Source organism: Macrobrachium nipponense, chromosome 4, assembly GCF_015104395.2.
Source record: "Macrobrachium nipponense isolate FS-2020 chromosome 4, ASM1510439v2, whole genome shotgun sequence".
NCBI lineage: Eukaryota > Metazoa > Arthropoda > Malacostraca > Decapoda > Palaemonidae > Macrobrachium > Macrobrachium nipponense.
Window position 1 is genome coordinate 11,940,280 of NC_061100.1, and position 13,684 is coordinate 11,953,963.

General features: G+C 34.9%; 1 protein-coding gene across 23 annotated transcripts in view; it reads right to left on the minus strand.

Annotated features, from left to right (window-relative positions):
• LOC135210713 (forkhead box protein P1-like) overlaps positions 1–13,684 on the minus strand; it is a 627,610-nt gene that overhangs the window by 28,318 nt on the left and 585,608 nt on the right. For 20 of the 23 annotated variants that reach the window (XM_064243497.1, XM_064243492.1, XM_064243493.1 and 17 more), the window contains 4 exons: positions 1,756–1,885; positions 1,434–1,548; positions 980–1,135; positions 169–314 (listed from right to left, as the gene is read on the minus strand). In XM_064243497.1, the coding sequence (XP_064099567.1) occupies positions 169–314; positions 980–1,135; positions 1,434–1,548; positions 1,756–1,885 (547 nt within the window). The remainder of the gene's footprint in view (positions 1–168; positions 315–979; positions 1,136–1,433; positions 1,549–1,755; positions 1,886–13,684) is intronic. The other 3 variants (XM_064243488.1, XM_064243483.1, XM_064243503.1) reach the window with 1 other exon arrangement.

Genomic DNA, 13,684 nt, shown 5'->3' on the forward strand with positions numbered 1-13,684 from the left:
TTAATATGACAGCCAATGCATTACTGTATTACCGACAACACGAGCAATAACTGTTATAAGCTAAGTCTGCAAAACATTACACAACTCCTAATATATACTGTACTGTGCTATCAATAGTGCCACAACTAGCATCAATCATAAAACAAACACTTATAACAAAAATCTTACCCAAATAAGGAAACGGGTGGCATCTGTGCCATAGGTGAATGAGGCAAACCTAAGGGATTTGCACCTAATGCCCCACCACCTAACAGTCCAGCACCAAGAGGGAGTTTTGGCAGGATACCACCAGGACTCTGTGAACGAGAAGGATACTGCATATTATGTGCAGTGTGAACTTTATAAAATTTTAAAGACATACTCTATACACATTTCCATATATGTGGTTGAAAATTCTATTTTTTGTTTACCTAAATTTTTTTTCCTTCTAAAAGGAACTGCAAAAATGTCTTATGACACAAAATTACAATTTCCCTTCACTTCCTACTTATGCCATGTAGAGAGTACTCTCTTTAGTGTATCTTACATGACAATCTTTAGGAAAAACTGAGTACTCTTTGTAGTGCTCCTTCAGCCCAAATGCACTGCTTTTCACCCTTTGTCTTTCATCTGTTCCATCTGCTCTCTCTATACTGCATGCAGTTCTATCTTTTTTCACTCACTTCTGTCTTGCCCCAGTATTAATATAGTTAGGAAAAAATTCTCAGGGCCAACCTTATGAGTCTAGAAATGTAATAAAGTTGCATAGTTAAACTAGTAATAAGGTTGCATAGTTAAAATACTTTATAACACTACTATTGCTCTTTTATCGTGTACTTTTCTCTAAGGTCGACAACACACCACTTCATACTAGCCTTCAAAGCTAATTGCTGGTGTTAAACCCTGATATCAAAATTCAAGAACCATATACTGTATATAAAATCTGACATGAATGTTGTTAAAGTAACTCTAGTTTGAAAAATATGAGAAAAATCCTTACTTGCGATGGGGTTTCAACAAGAGGTTTAGGCTGAGGGGGAGGTTCTGGGGTTGAGACTCTAGGTGGTGGATGATGAGATGCCTGTTGTTGCTGCTGCTGCTGCTGTTGTTGCTGCTGTTGGTGCTGCTTGTTCATATGCAGGTGGTTCATCATTGCCTGTCATGAGGAATAGATATTTTTCAACTTTTGAAATTTTATCATGAATACATTTCTTAATTGTAAGAAACATATTCTGATTAATTTATCCTTAAATTTCACCCTCTCATTTACATTTCCCTTATTGATAATGTATTCACCAAATCTTTGTCTAAATAGCAAAACAATTTATAAGTATCACTTAATGTATAGTTTTCCAAATACAATACTATGCAGTAAAATTTCCACTTACTTCAATGCCATTTACAATTCAATATATATTTACAGATTACCCATAACAAAAGTTTGGAGAATTTACCTGTAATCTGTCTCTTTCTTTGGTGAGCTGTCGTTCTAATTGACTGACTACTTGCATCTGTACACGTGCCTGTGCTGTTGAGCGATCATCCAAAGTGTGTTCTGTGTTTAAATGTCTGCAGAATGACCATAAAAATATTAAATTAGTTCTTCAATTTAAAAAAATCTATGAACTGAAAAACAATAGGTGCAAATTTACAAAAGCTATGGTAAAAAACACCAATATAAGCTTCCAGTATTCTTGTTATCTTCTTTCTTTAAAGAAATATCAAAATGTAACATATTATGGAACATCTCACTGCACAGCAAATTTTTAAACTAACTTGTGGAAGGCATGAATGTCTTCGCAAATGGCTTCACAGCCCGGCCACTTGCAAACTCCATGACCATACAAAGGGTGACCTCTTCGACTTGGGAGCTCCTCCTCTTCTCCTAAGCCATTCATCTCACGACCTGGCAAAATAGACCAAAAAAGGATCACAATCCATGAGAAATTGTATGACAGAGTACTGTTCTACACAGAAAAATAATAATAAATATACTAATTTTTAAGTACCATACGCGTAGTTCTTGAGTGATACAACAGTTTCTTTACCGCTTACCACATTTTGATTTGTCTGAATCTCCTGCTTATATTGTTCAATAGCAAAATAAAGAATCCTTCAACAAAAATATATTAATTTCCCAAGTTTTATTTTGTGTGTATTTTTTTTACAAAGCCTCTACGTATACTGTTATTTCTCTGAGCAATATGTTAAGTCCCATAAACAAAACAGCTTCGAAAGTCTGGTAATAAAGTAACTTCTATACATTGTCAAGTATTGCAGTCAACATTAGTAGACTCATGCCATCAAGAATGATGGCAAAGTTTAAATAATTTTTCAGTTGCATCTTACATTTATATTATGTCATTATACTCGCACTTTGTTTAAATTTATATTTTCTTGGTGTTAACAAATATAGGTGAAAAATTTGTCAAGTTGAAAATGATCATTTGTCTTGATTCAATGCTATAAATGAAAAATATTAAACCACCAGTATAATAAATGAAAGCTACTTTAAATATTTACATACAATGAACCATACTGTAAATAAATATTACAATAATATAGTATGGGCTTTGCTATGCACTGCCTGTCATAAGCAGTAAACATATTGAGAAATATTTATCAAGGTTTTTCAAGGCTAAAAAATCTACACATCACAATTATATTTTACAAGGTTAAAAAATCTACACATTACTATTATTCAACTGATTTTATAAACACATTATACTGTAAATTAAAAGAGATTGCTTAAAATGGTAACAAAAGAAATATATCGATGAAAAAGTTCTCTTCAGAAAATAAAAAAATTTTTGTCCTCACATTTTAATGCCCAATAGCTGAGAACTAGCATAAAACTACTAGTCCTTGAAAAGGCAAATAATCCTGATGGGCAAGGTGAGAAAACAATAAAAAAAATCTCTTGACACTACTTTCATCATATTGAACATTATGATGGCAAAAGTATGGATATATTTGTGTTAACTCTGTGTTACTTGAATCATTATCAATTCCGTTATTTTGCTCCTTTTTAACTGACCGTTCCAAGTGCAAATGTTTTCTGTGAGAGATATATGTACTGTATTTTGAGTGTTAAACTGGGAAAAACGGACGTTGTTTAATTAGTAAGATTACAATTAGTGATAGCACCTTAAAACCCTGGGAAATAAAATGTAGAAATCAAGGTTCTTTCACCATACGCCCATCACAAATAGAAGTATTGACAAGGATATATTTTTTTTCATTATATTCCCTTCATAGATAGAAGTGCTGACAAGGATATAACTAGAAATTACAAAGAAGTTTTGTGTTAGTATTCCTTTAGAGATAATTAAGAGTATAAAAGTCTGTAGTTCCATCACAGTCCTTTAAACTCCAAAATTTCACAATATATATATATATATATATATATATATATATATATATATATATATATATATAGATATAAATCATAAGACAGTCAGATGGGGAGGGATGGAAAAAATATTATTTACAGAGTACAAAACAGGTAATAACATCTATGTGAACATAAGAATGAAGACCGTGTCACCCTAGCCAAGCTAACTTTCCCAGGGAGTGCTATGCAAAAAAATAACCCCCCCCCCCCCCCCCCCGAAAAGAAAGTACCATCTTTAACAAACAGGAAGAGGTGCACAAAGAATAAAACTAAAACTACAGATATTCCGTTTCCTTTCCTCTTCCACTGCACCCCCAAAAATACGAAACTGGTGTTAGTACTTTTTATCAGTTGTTTTCTGAGCGTTTGGGCCAAACTTCTTTTCCTTACCTCGCCTTTATTTCGTAACATCAGTGCTCTTGAAGTACCGACCCAGCAAAGACGTTCAGGAAAAATAGAAGAAATTATAGCAGCACCGAGAATCCAGCTTTGCAACGTCTCTTCTGGAGATGTGCTGGAGTATCGGTATCGGTGGTATCGGCTAATTTTTTAGGTGTCAGTACTCCGTACTATTGGTATCGGTAAAAAAAAAATGTGCCGATACTTCCGTATCTAACTTTAAAAAATGCAACAATTTCGTCTGAAAAAACTCGGCTGAAGTATTTCGTTCAATTGAACATGGCCGTGCTTTTAGAAGAAAGCTTCCATTGGTCTTTTCCAAGACCATTAGACTAATAACTGCTTAACTTTTACAAGTTGAAATCTCAGATTCCCTTGAAGTCAGCGTCAATAAATTAATCGTTTTTCTCGGGCCTCCTCGGCCTACCATGACAATTTTACGCGTTTTTACCAAATATATACTTTAGTAAAATGTTCACGCATTAAATAAACTGAGTCGGGAAATAAAAAGTTAGTAAATGACAATTTATGAAAATATATTGAATTTCTTGTTTTTCCGAAACCGGAGCGTTTTATGATTCAAGTGAAACAGGTTAACAAACTAGACGAATAAGCACTTCATGGCACTTTCATATAGGCGATGTTTTCATTCCGAGGCCGACAAGATAGGCAACCGCGGGCAGAAATGAATGCAGAGAACGTAATTAAGTAAAATAGAATGGACATCTAGCTTGAAAATACTCAACGTCTCGTAGGCTACGCGAAAATAATAAAAATCGACCACAAACCGAAGGCAACAGTAGACATCTGTTTGCAAGAACTATAATTTTAGACCAACTATGCGCCCACCACAACACAGAGGAAACGAGCCATCTGTCACTCTACCTTATCTATCCATATTAAAATAGATAGTTAAAACATGGTATATGTTATGATGCATACGCAAACTAAATATGTTCTATTTTATTAACGTTTCTAGATTATTCCACTGAATTCTTAAAACATCAAAGTCAATGCGGATTACGTTAGCTCAGATTTGCGCAGAGGAGGAACGAGGAGATGAAAATCACTGGTGTTTGTCGCCAGTTTCGGAGGTCACAAGAAGTTCTAACTCCTCATTAAGTGACCTTGGAAGGTTGGATGCAATTCTCGGCGCACATAATAAACATTCTTAAAAAATAACTTCAAATATAGCTTGATGGTACTTCAGTAAGCCGAGGGCAAATAACTATTCCCGTGAGCAGTAGCAACAGCACTAATGCAGATTTCAATACTGGAAAAAAAGAACAAACGCCTTCAGGTCTTACTTTAGCAGTTATGAGAATATATAATCAGCCCCATCCTTGACTGTAAAAACTATCGAAAAGTGCATTAAACAACATCAACGTTATATACCTTTATATAAACAAATCAAAGCTAATGTTAATACACTACTAATTCGTTAAGCATATTAATCATTTTCCTCGATGCTTTCTTGTAGTTGATGCTCACTAAAATCAACAGCAAATCAGCCTTAAAAGTTAAAAGAAAGCGTATTAAACACTTGACGCCACATTTCAAAAGTCACTGAAATTGCCCGTCGTTGTGGCACTTCGACCCTGTGATCAATGCTTGAACAAAATCAAATCTAAACTGCGTGTTTTCCTACGTATATATAAGTATGTACTCCTCTCACGTCAATTTTATACCTTCAAATCTATTGGTTCTGAAGAAGAAGAATTTCGGAGTAGTAACCACCTATTTACACTATTTCTTCTATTATCTTCATTTTTGAAGGGGCGTGGCGCTTCGTTTGAACAAATGTAATCCCCCTTTGACGCAAAATGTTTAGGGCCAACTTGGTTGGAACTTTGATTTGATTTATATAGTTTTTGGCATTATGCCAGCACTGGGGCAACTAAGACCATTCAGCGCTGAAACAGAAATTGACAGAAAAAAAGGTTTGAAAGGCGAAACAGGAGGAAAACCTTGCTTCAGTTGCACTATGAAACAATTATTAGGAGAGGGTGGACAGTAAGATGGAAAAAAGAGAATATGAACGGAGGTACAGTAAAAGGAATGAAGGTAGTTGCAGCTAGAGGCAGAAGGGACGCTGCAAAGACCCTTAAGTAATGCCTACATAGCACCGAATGAGGTGTACTGACGGCATTATCCCCCTACGGGGACTTGGTTGGAACTGATCATTCGCTCATCAAAAGAAGTCGTCAATATGATCTGTTTGTCACACATACACGCAGACAGACGCGTCGGACAACCATTTAAAAAAAAAAAAAAAAGGGTAAATAACCGGCAAAGATGTTTATAATTCGATGGGGTCGTTTTTATTACTTGAACACACTTTGACCAAAATTTCTCGCGCGAAAGCCTTTCCTTAGACAATTTACATACCGAAACGCTCCCTTACACAAACATTGTACCTCCTCTTCAGTTAATCTCATTAATGCCAAACATACGGCCATGATATCAAATGACTTGTGGAAGTAGGACACTCCTTCAGGTATCTGTGAGGAACTTGCGTGTGGAACCTCCATGACAGAGAAGTTTGGGTTACCGTACCATTACTGATCTCAACACTTGTCTTTCTTCACATCGAAATTCACAGTCTCACAAGTGCAATTGTACGACAGTGTAGTTTCAACTACGAAAGTCGTTCAGCGACGCGACTAAATTCAAATAAAATGTACAAACAAGAAAGTCACGATATGAAGCAGAAAAAAAAAGATAGGATTTACTTGTCCGAGAAAACTCCTCCAAATTCTGGAGCTGATGAGACAAAATCCCCTTCTTAATGACCGCATTTTATCAAACGCTATCAGGGCCTCGATACAGAGTGCATGACTTGGTATTCTCAAGCACGCACCAAACCCTGCTGCACCTGCCGTACGTACAAAAATAACACGAATAAGACAAGTGTTGCTGATCACCTAAAAACTGCTGCCCGTAAGGCTTACAGTGTCGTATGAATTGATTTTGTTTAATGATCGTGCAAACGTCTTAAGACGGAATGCTCTCTCATACCGAGTGCATACATAAACTCACAATTACAGCGTAGTACGATCAATTTGAACACGTACTTCACGCAAGCTATCATAAACAACGAGTTGGCTCGAGTGTGCGTGAGCTATCAAACACACACACAATCTATATATATATATATATATATATATATATATATATATATATATATATATATATATTTATAAAATTTACTTAATAATACAGCAATTCCCGGGAGCATGTAAATGCCCGATATCTACATCTATACAGTTCGAGGCGAAAACGTTCGGTATTTTAAGTGACACGAAACTTTCTTTAAACGATAGGCTACTATGCCATACTTCGAAAAGTAAGTCATGTAAGTATTAGATTTATATGCTACTGTGTAAGGATGGAGAACTGTACATAATGCACATGGAATTGGTAATCCTAATTTTATTATTTGAATGGATTAATACATCCATTAATTCGTTTTCTCTCATATACACAGATTACACGGATTATATATATATATTATATATAGGAATATATATCTATATATATATATATATATATAATATATATATATATATATAGATATATAACATATATATATATATAATAGTAAAGTGTATGTTTTATATGAGAGAAAACGAATTAATGGATGTTATTAATCCATTCAAATAATACAATTAGGGTTACTAATTCCATGTGCATTATGTACAGTTCTCCATCCTTACACAGTAGCATATAAATCTAATAATTACATGACTTAACAGATCATAACCAAACCGGATAAATGGTGGACCTACGTCCATATAGTTTAATTTCAGGATTCTGTAAGTAGGACACTTCCGGAATACACAAGGAAACAATATGAATTCCAATTCCTAATTCCATTAACTCTCTATGAAATTATACGCGAGTTTTTATAAAAGATATTAAAACATATTTTTATCGGCAACAAATTGTGTACTTTGGTAATGGCGTCGAATTTACCGTAATAGCGTCGAATTTACCGTAAAAGTTCAGCTGAAAAAGTCATGGCAATTACAAACGCAAAATTTGTTTGAAAAAAAATGTAAGCTTATGTGAAAAATAACAAAAATTAGTCAAGAAGGTAGCACATCCCTAGAATGACCGCTGTGGTCGATAAAACTTTCAACTGGACGAAGAATAACGTATTTTTATGATATATATTAATATTCACAAGTTTTCCGGGGTTTCACATTGGGAAAAATAATTATATATATCATTCGAAAATGAATTGGGTCTATGTTAATTGATTCATATTCTATCCTTCTGTAAGGGCGCGATCAACCAACGTCGAGAACACGGCACTTAAAACATATTAAAAGGATACAATTACAAACAACGATTTCAAGTAGTAATATTTATAATGAATGTATATATGAACAAGAGAGAGAGAGAGAGAGAGAGAGGCAGCTGTCTGGTCTTACTGAAGTGAATATTTGTCTGGAATAGGTCGTTTCAATCAGTCAAAGCCTATAATCATTGAACTTTAGTGGAGTTTTCATTAACCTACTGACCACTCTTGTTTTGCTTTGTGTAATTCGTAATCGTAAGCACCACACACACACACACACATTATACATAAAATATATGTATATACAGTGAGCGTTTGTACACGGGTGGATATGTAACGCACAAGTGAGCGCTTTAAATGCACACGAGCCATACACACGCTGACATTATATATATATATATATATATATATATATATATATATATATATATATATATATATATATATATATATATATATATATATATATATATATATATATATATATATGGTTCCTTGAAATAAAAAGAATCTCCTCTGTTGAACTTTCCGTATTACTGAGGTTCTGGGTTGAGGCGATGACTTTATATACAGTAAATTTGCGTGTTTGGAGTAATTTATAATATATATATATATATATATATATATATATATATATATATATATATATATATATATATATATATATACGTACCTATCTTTCTGTATGTGCATAAGAATGTGTGAAATGCATATCGGAAAAAACAGAACTTCGATAAACATGATTCATTTTCCATTTAAACCCGAAATTCCGCATACCAGCTTATGGACGAGATTTCCCAGTAAATGATTATTATCTACAAATGAAGAAAAATACCTGTACCTTGGTTTATGCATAATTACACCGAAAACGACAACCTAGACGGTTCCACTAAAGTGAGGTTTGTTTATCAAAGTCGGTAAAATACCTGGAATGATTAAAGGTAGTCTCTCTCTCTCTCTCTCGTGCGATACAAGCGAATTTCCATAGCGTGGCTATTAAAACAAGTTCATCACATCTCAGCTTGCGAATCATCCCTTTCCGAGAATCGTAGTCGAATGAAAGAACGGCTAATCGGTCAGCATTCCCGATATTTCGCAATGGGGCGAAAACAACACAGGAATAACAACGAAGAAATCCCCTGTCCTACAAAATCAGCGTTCGTTTCACGTGGAACAACTAAGACAGCTCATTAGAGTAACAACGAAACACGACGATTAAACCCACGCACAGACGTACAGACACACACACAACTAAATACAACAAGTCATCGCAGACAGCACGGTGAGGACAATAATAAATATCAAATACAAACAGGTGTTTTAGTCGAAGAGATGACCCTAGCGCCGACTTCAGCCTGGCTATAAATTTCATGACGCTAACTCGTTACTTCCATCGTTTTTATTGTTTTCTGCCGATACGATGCACGCTCTCTCTCTCTCTCTCTCTCTCTCTCTCTCTCTCTCTCTCTCTCTCTCTCTCTCTCTCTCTCTCTCTCTCCTCACAGTTCATATATTGATTTCAATAATGAGGTGACAGTGGAGGCTTTTTTTTTTTTTGTTGCTCGTCATCATAACAACAAATGGTCTATTATTCTTCATTTTTTTTTCTTTTTTCATTCTGGAATCACGACGACTGCTCTGCAGATCTACTGTCCGCACTATCATTCATTTGCTTGCTCATTAGCCTCGATAACCTGAGTATTTCTCTCTCTTCCTGCCAATCTTTCTCTCCCTCTAATGTGCATTTAAAGCACAGTGCACAACACGGAGATGAATCGATGAGAGAGAGAGAGAGGAGAGAGAGAGACGAGAGAGAGAGAGAAGAGAGAGAGAGAGAGAGAGAGAGAGGTATACCAGTAACTTCAATTAGATTATACTTGTGTCATGCTGTGATAAATATAAGCAAGACAAACTTGCACAAAAAAATAGTTTTTGTGAATCTTTAAATATACAAATATGCATACATACATACACATGTATATATATACATATGCACATATATATTATTAATATTATATATATATTAATATATATATAATATATATATAATATATATATATATAGATATATATATATATATATATATATATATATATATATATAATCGTGACTTGGAAAAGGCTGAAGCAGCTGCTACAATCCATTACACGATTAAAAGCAAGAACAATAAAAGACCCGATTGGAAGATACACGACATTTCGAAAGAAGAAAACATGTGGTATATTCAGTAAGGCCACAATACACAATAAACACGCACTACGCCACACAAAACTATAAATAACAACAGCGGCAATCCGGAGAGGAGCTGAAATCAAAATGAATCTGTACGACCCACAGATCAAATTGATTTCTACCAACGCAAAAACATCGTACGCGTCATAATCACTCCACTCCTAGTTATCAAGAGGTTTGCTGTCCTTTATTATTAGCTATTTTGTTATTCATAAAATAGAAAAGTTGGGATTAGAAAAAAAACAATGATGTCAGAATATATTATATATATATATTGTATTTTTTGAAGACAGAAATTACCAGTTCACTTCAGACTCCACTCACTCGCACTGTTAATAACTATATATGTGTATGTATTATGTATATATGCATAACATTTGATGTCCACTTCATTATATCTCGGGAATTACTTACACATACACATTCCTGATGGGTATAGGTTACCACCGAGGTATAGTAAAGTGGATTTAAACGATATGTGGGGGCTTAATATAAAAACGTCTTTGTACATGTGAGATTATATGGAACATGAATAAACAAGAGGTCTCTGTATTTGCACCAATGATAAATTGAAATGTTTACCGCGAACAACTTCATCAAACTCGCGATCCACAACAAATCTTATAAGGTTCTTAACCTTCATCGCCAAAACCAAGATTTCTAAATCACTGTGAGACAGACAACGAGTTATCGTTAATTCTTTAAATTCCATTACTAAGAAATGAACACTTTCATACATAACCGACAGCCCGAACACATTTCAATCTTGCAAAATTCCAAGATGAAACCCCAACTGCAATTCTGCATATTTCAATGAAGCTTAATGTTAATTAATTTTCTTTTTGCGTCTTCGTGACGTCAACCGAGCGAAATACTTTGCTTAGAAAAAAAGAAAAGCTTATTGTTGTAGCAGAGGTAGTTTCACGCTCGTTAGATAATGAAAACTTTACGTTAATATGTATGTTAGTATATATATATATTATATATATATATATATATATATATATATATATATATATATAAGCAGCTCTCAAATTATCATCTTTAAATATTTGCAAAAGAAAACTGCAGTCTATTTGTTCTCACACTGAACTGGGATTGAGTAAAGGTAGTTATATTAAACCCGTAATCACAGAACTTTATATAAAATATACAAGGTACGCGTTATGATTTTAGTTCTTCCGTAATCCGATTCGTAGAGACCTCTTTGCGGGTTTTCACAAAGAGTCTTTTACTTCCAAAGCGAAGACATCTGTGTGGGCGCGTGCATTACTTTAGAAGAGTATCCATTTAAATTCCTTTACTTGTCGTTTTCGGCGCCACATCTTCTATGCGGTAAGAATCACATCAACAAAACGCGATCAAGTCCATTTTCACAGTTCTGGAACAAGAAACTGCGAATAATAACAATTACGTAAATCATTTTCTAATACCTCGCAAACAAGGAAAACTCAAATAAATTTAAAAAACGGCGAAGAAGAGAGCGTGAAGAAAAAGGGTCACTGTCACCGCCCCTTGCTACCGGGAGGCGGGCTTGCCACCGCTTATCCGGGCAGGTGCTGCCCTCTACCGGCTTGCAGGCTAAACTGCATTTCTCGCGCGAAAACATTTCTAGTAATTGCAATACATTGCACATTGCCTATGTTATTGTGGCACTGTGTTGAGAAAAGTAAGAAGAATTTACGATTGATCAGTCAGACGATTAAAATCTACTTAATTTATTGCAAAGATACTTCACAAGCGCCTGTAAGACTTTGATATTTAAACATGGCAAACAACTCCCGCAGAGTTCAAATGTGATTTTAGCGTGTATCGCTCAACTTATTCTTACCAATCAGTTCCAGTGGAAACCCTTATCTCTTTCCACGTGGTGTCTCAAAAGATGTGATAACAGAAAGAAACTCTGATGCGATTTATAAAAATAATCAATAATCTTGCGAGGGCACAAGTTGCGAGAGACAGCAATGAACACTACACGAACCGGTTATGGAAAGTCATTCAATTTCGTTTCAGTTAACATCGAGACTACTTCCTCCTTTTTAAACTTTGAAATCCATGCGCTTATCCATATCATTTTATTTATTATTTATAATATAACACCCTCTTCTTTCCACATTACAGGAACTCGAAAAAGCTGACAAGAGGAAGAAATCTATACTGACACGTATCTTACGATAATGACAGTTGCGTGTCGCCCATCTAGTATCATCCTACAGACTACACAGACAATTTACACATAACAATCGGCGAGTGTTGCTGGTCTATCTTAACGAGGGTTGTGACGACAAACACAAGTAGGCCAGTGTCTAAAATAAATAAATGGAGTGATATCAAAATAAATATGATAATGTAAACGGCAAGAGGACTGCACAGCATTTCCCACCACTAGACCTAGATGACGTAAAATGAAAACAGATCTCGTTGACCCGATAAAAAGAGGCCCCTTTACTACATATAGGTAAACTCCGAAACCAGCTTACATCGAAATGTAAGCTAAAGCATGGTTAAAGAAATAGAAAAAAAATTGCACTAAGAAGACCATGCAGAAGTTAACCGAAAAGTAACTTATCGCTATGACAAATTAAAGAGACCTTCTAACTTTGCCGCTGTTGGATTCTTTTTAAAACACGAGCTCTCACACAATCGATCGAAGAGCAACAGAAGAGCCTTAAATAATGATTGGCTTAATACATTCCCCGATCGCCTGGTTAGCACAACACTGTTCTAGTACGATACAGAAATCTTTCATTTCCTCAGTCACTTCTGAATCACTGCTACCCACAAGAGGTCAGTCACTTTTCCTGTCGATTTTACCTCACCTCTTCGCTCGATGGCCCAGTCTCATTTAGTTAACTATAAAATGTAACGCAACTTCTCTTTTTTTACTCTAAGTGAAGCGGACAAGAAAACGTTATCCAGGCCTTGTCTCGGGAGAAAAAGGTAATTGTGAGAGGGGGAAAAAAATAATGGTCCAAGAATAAAAAGGGAAGGGAATAGAGAACGCGAGGGAAAGACAAAATAAACGTCTGTGTTTTGAAGAAAGCTATGCAATACATAAACTAATTGTACAGAACAATACAAAATTATAAACGAAATAAAAAACTTAAAAAATTAGTATCCAAATACTCAACCGCTTACCTAACAGCGTATCTACAAGGAATTTTATTGAATACGCGAGACAGAGAAAGAATCGAGTGAATATGTAAAACAGTACAGAAATCACAAAATCTTGAACTTTGATGAATAACCTTCAAACATATACAAACGAATGTCTATGAAATTTATATATTTCAAAATAACTCCGATGAAAATCTGCAGAGGAGATTAAGAGACAGGAGGGGAAGGGTGTTACGAAAGCGAAGGTAGAAGGTAAATTT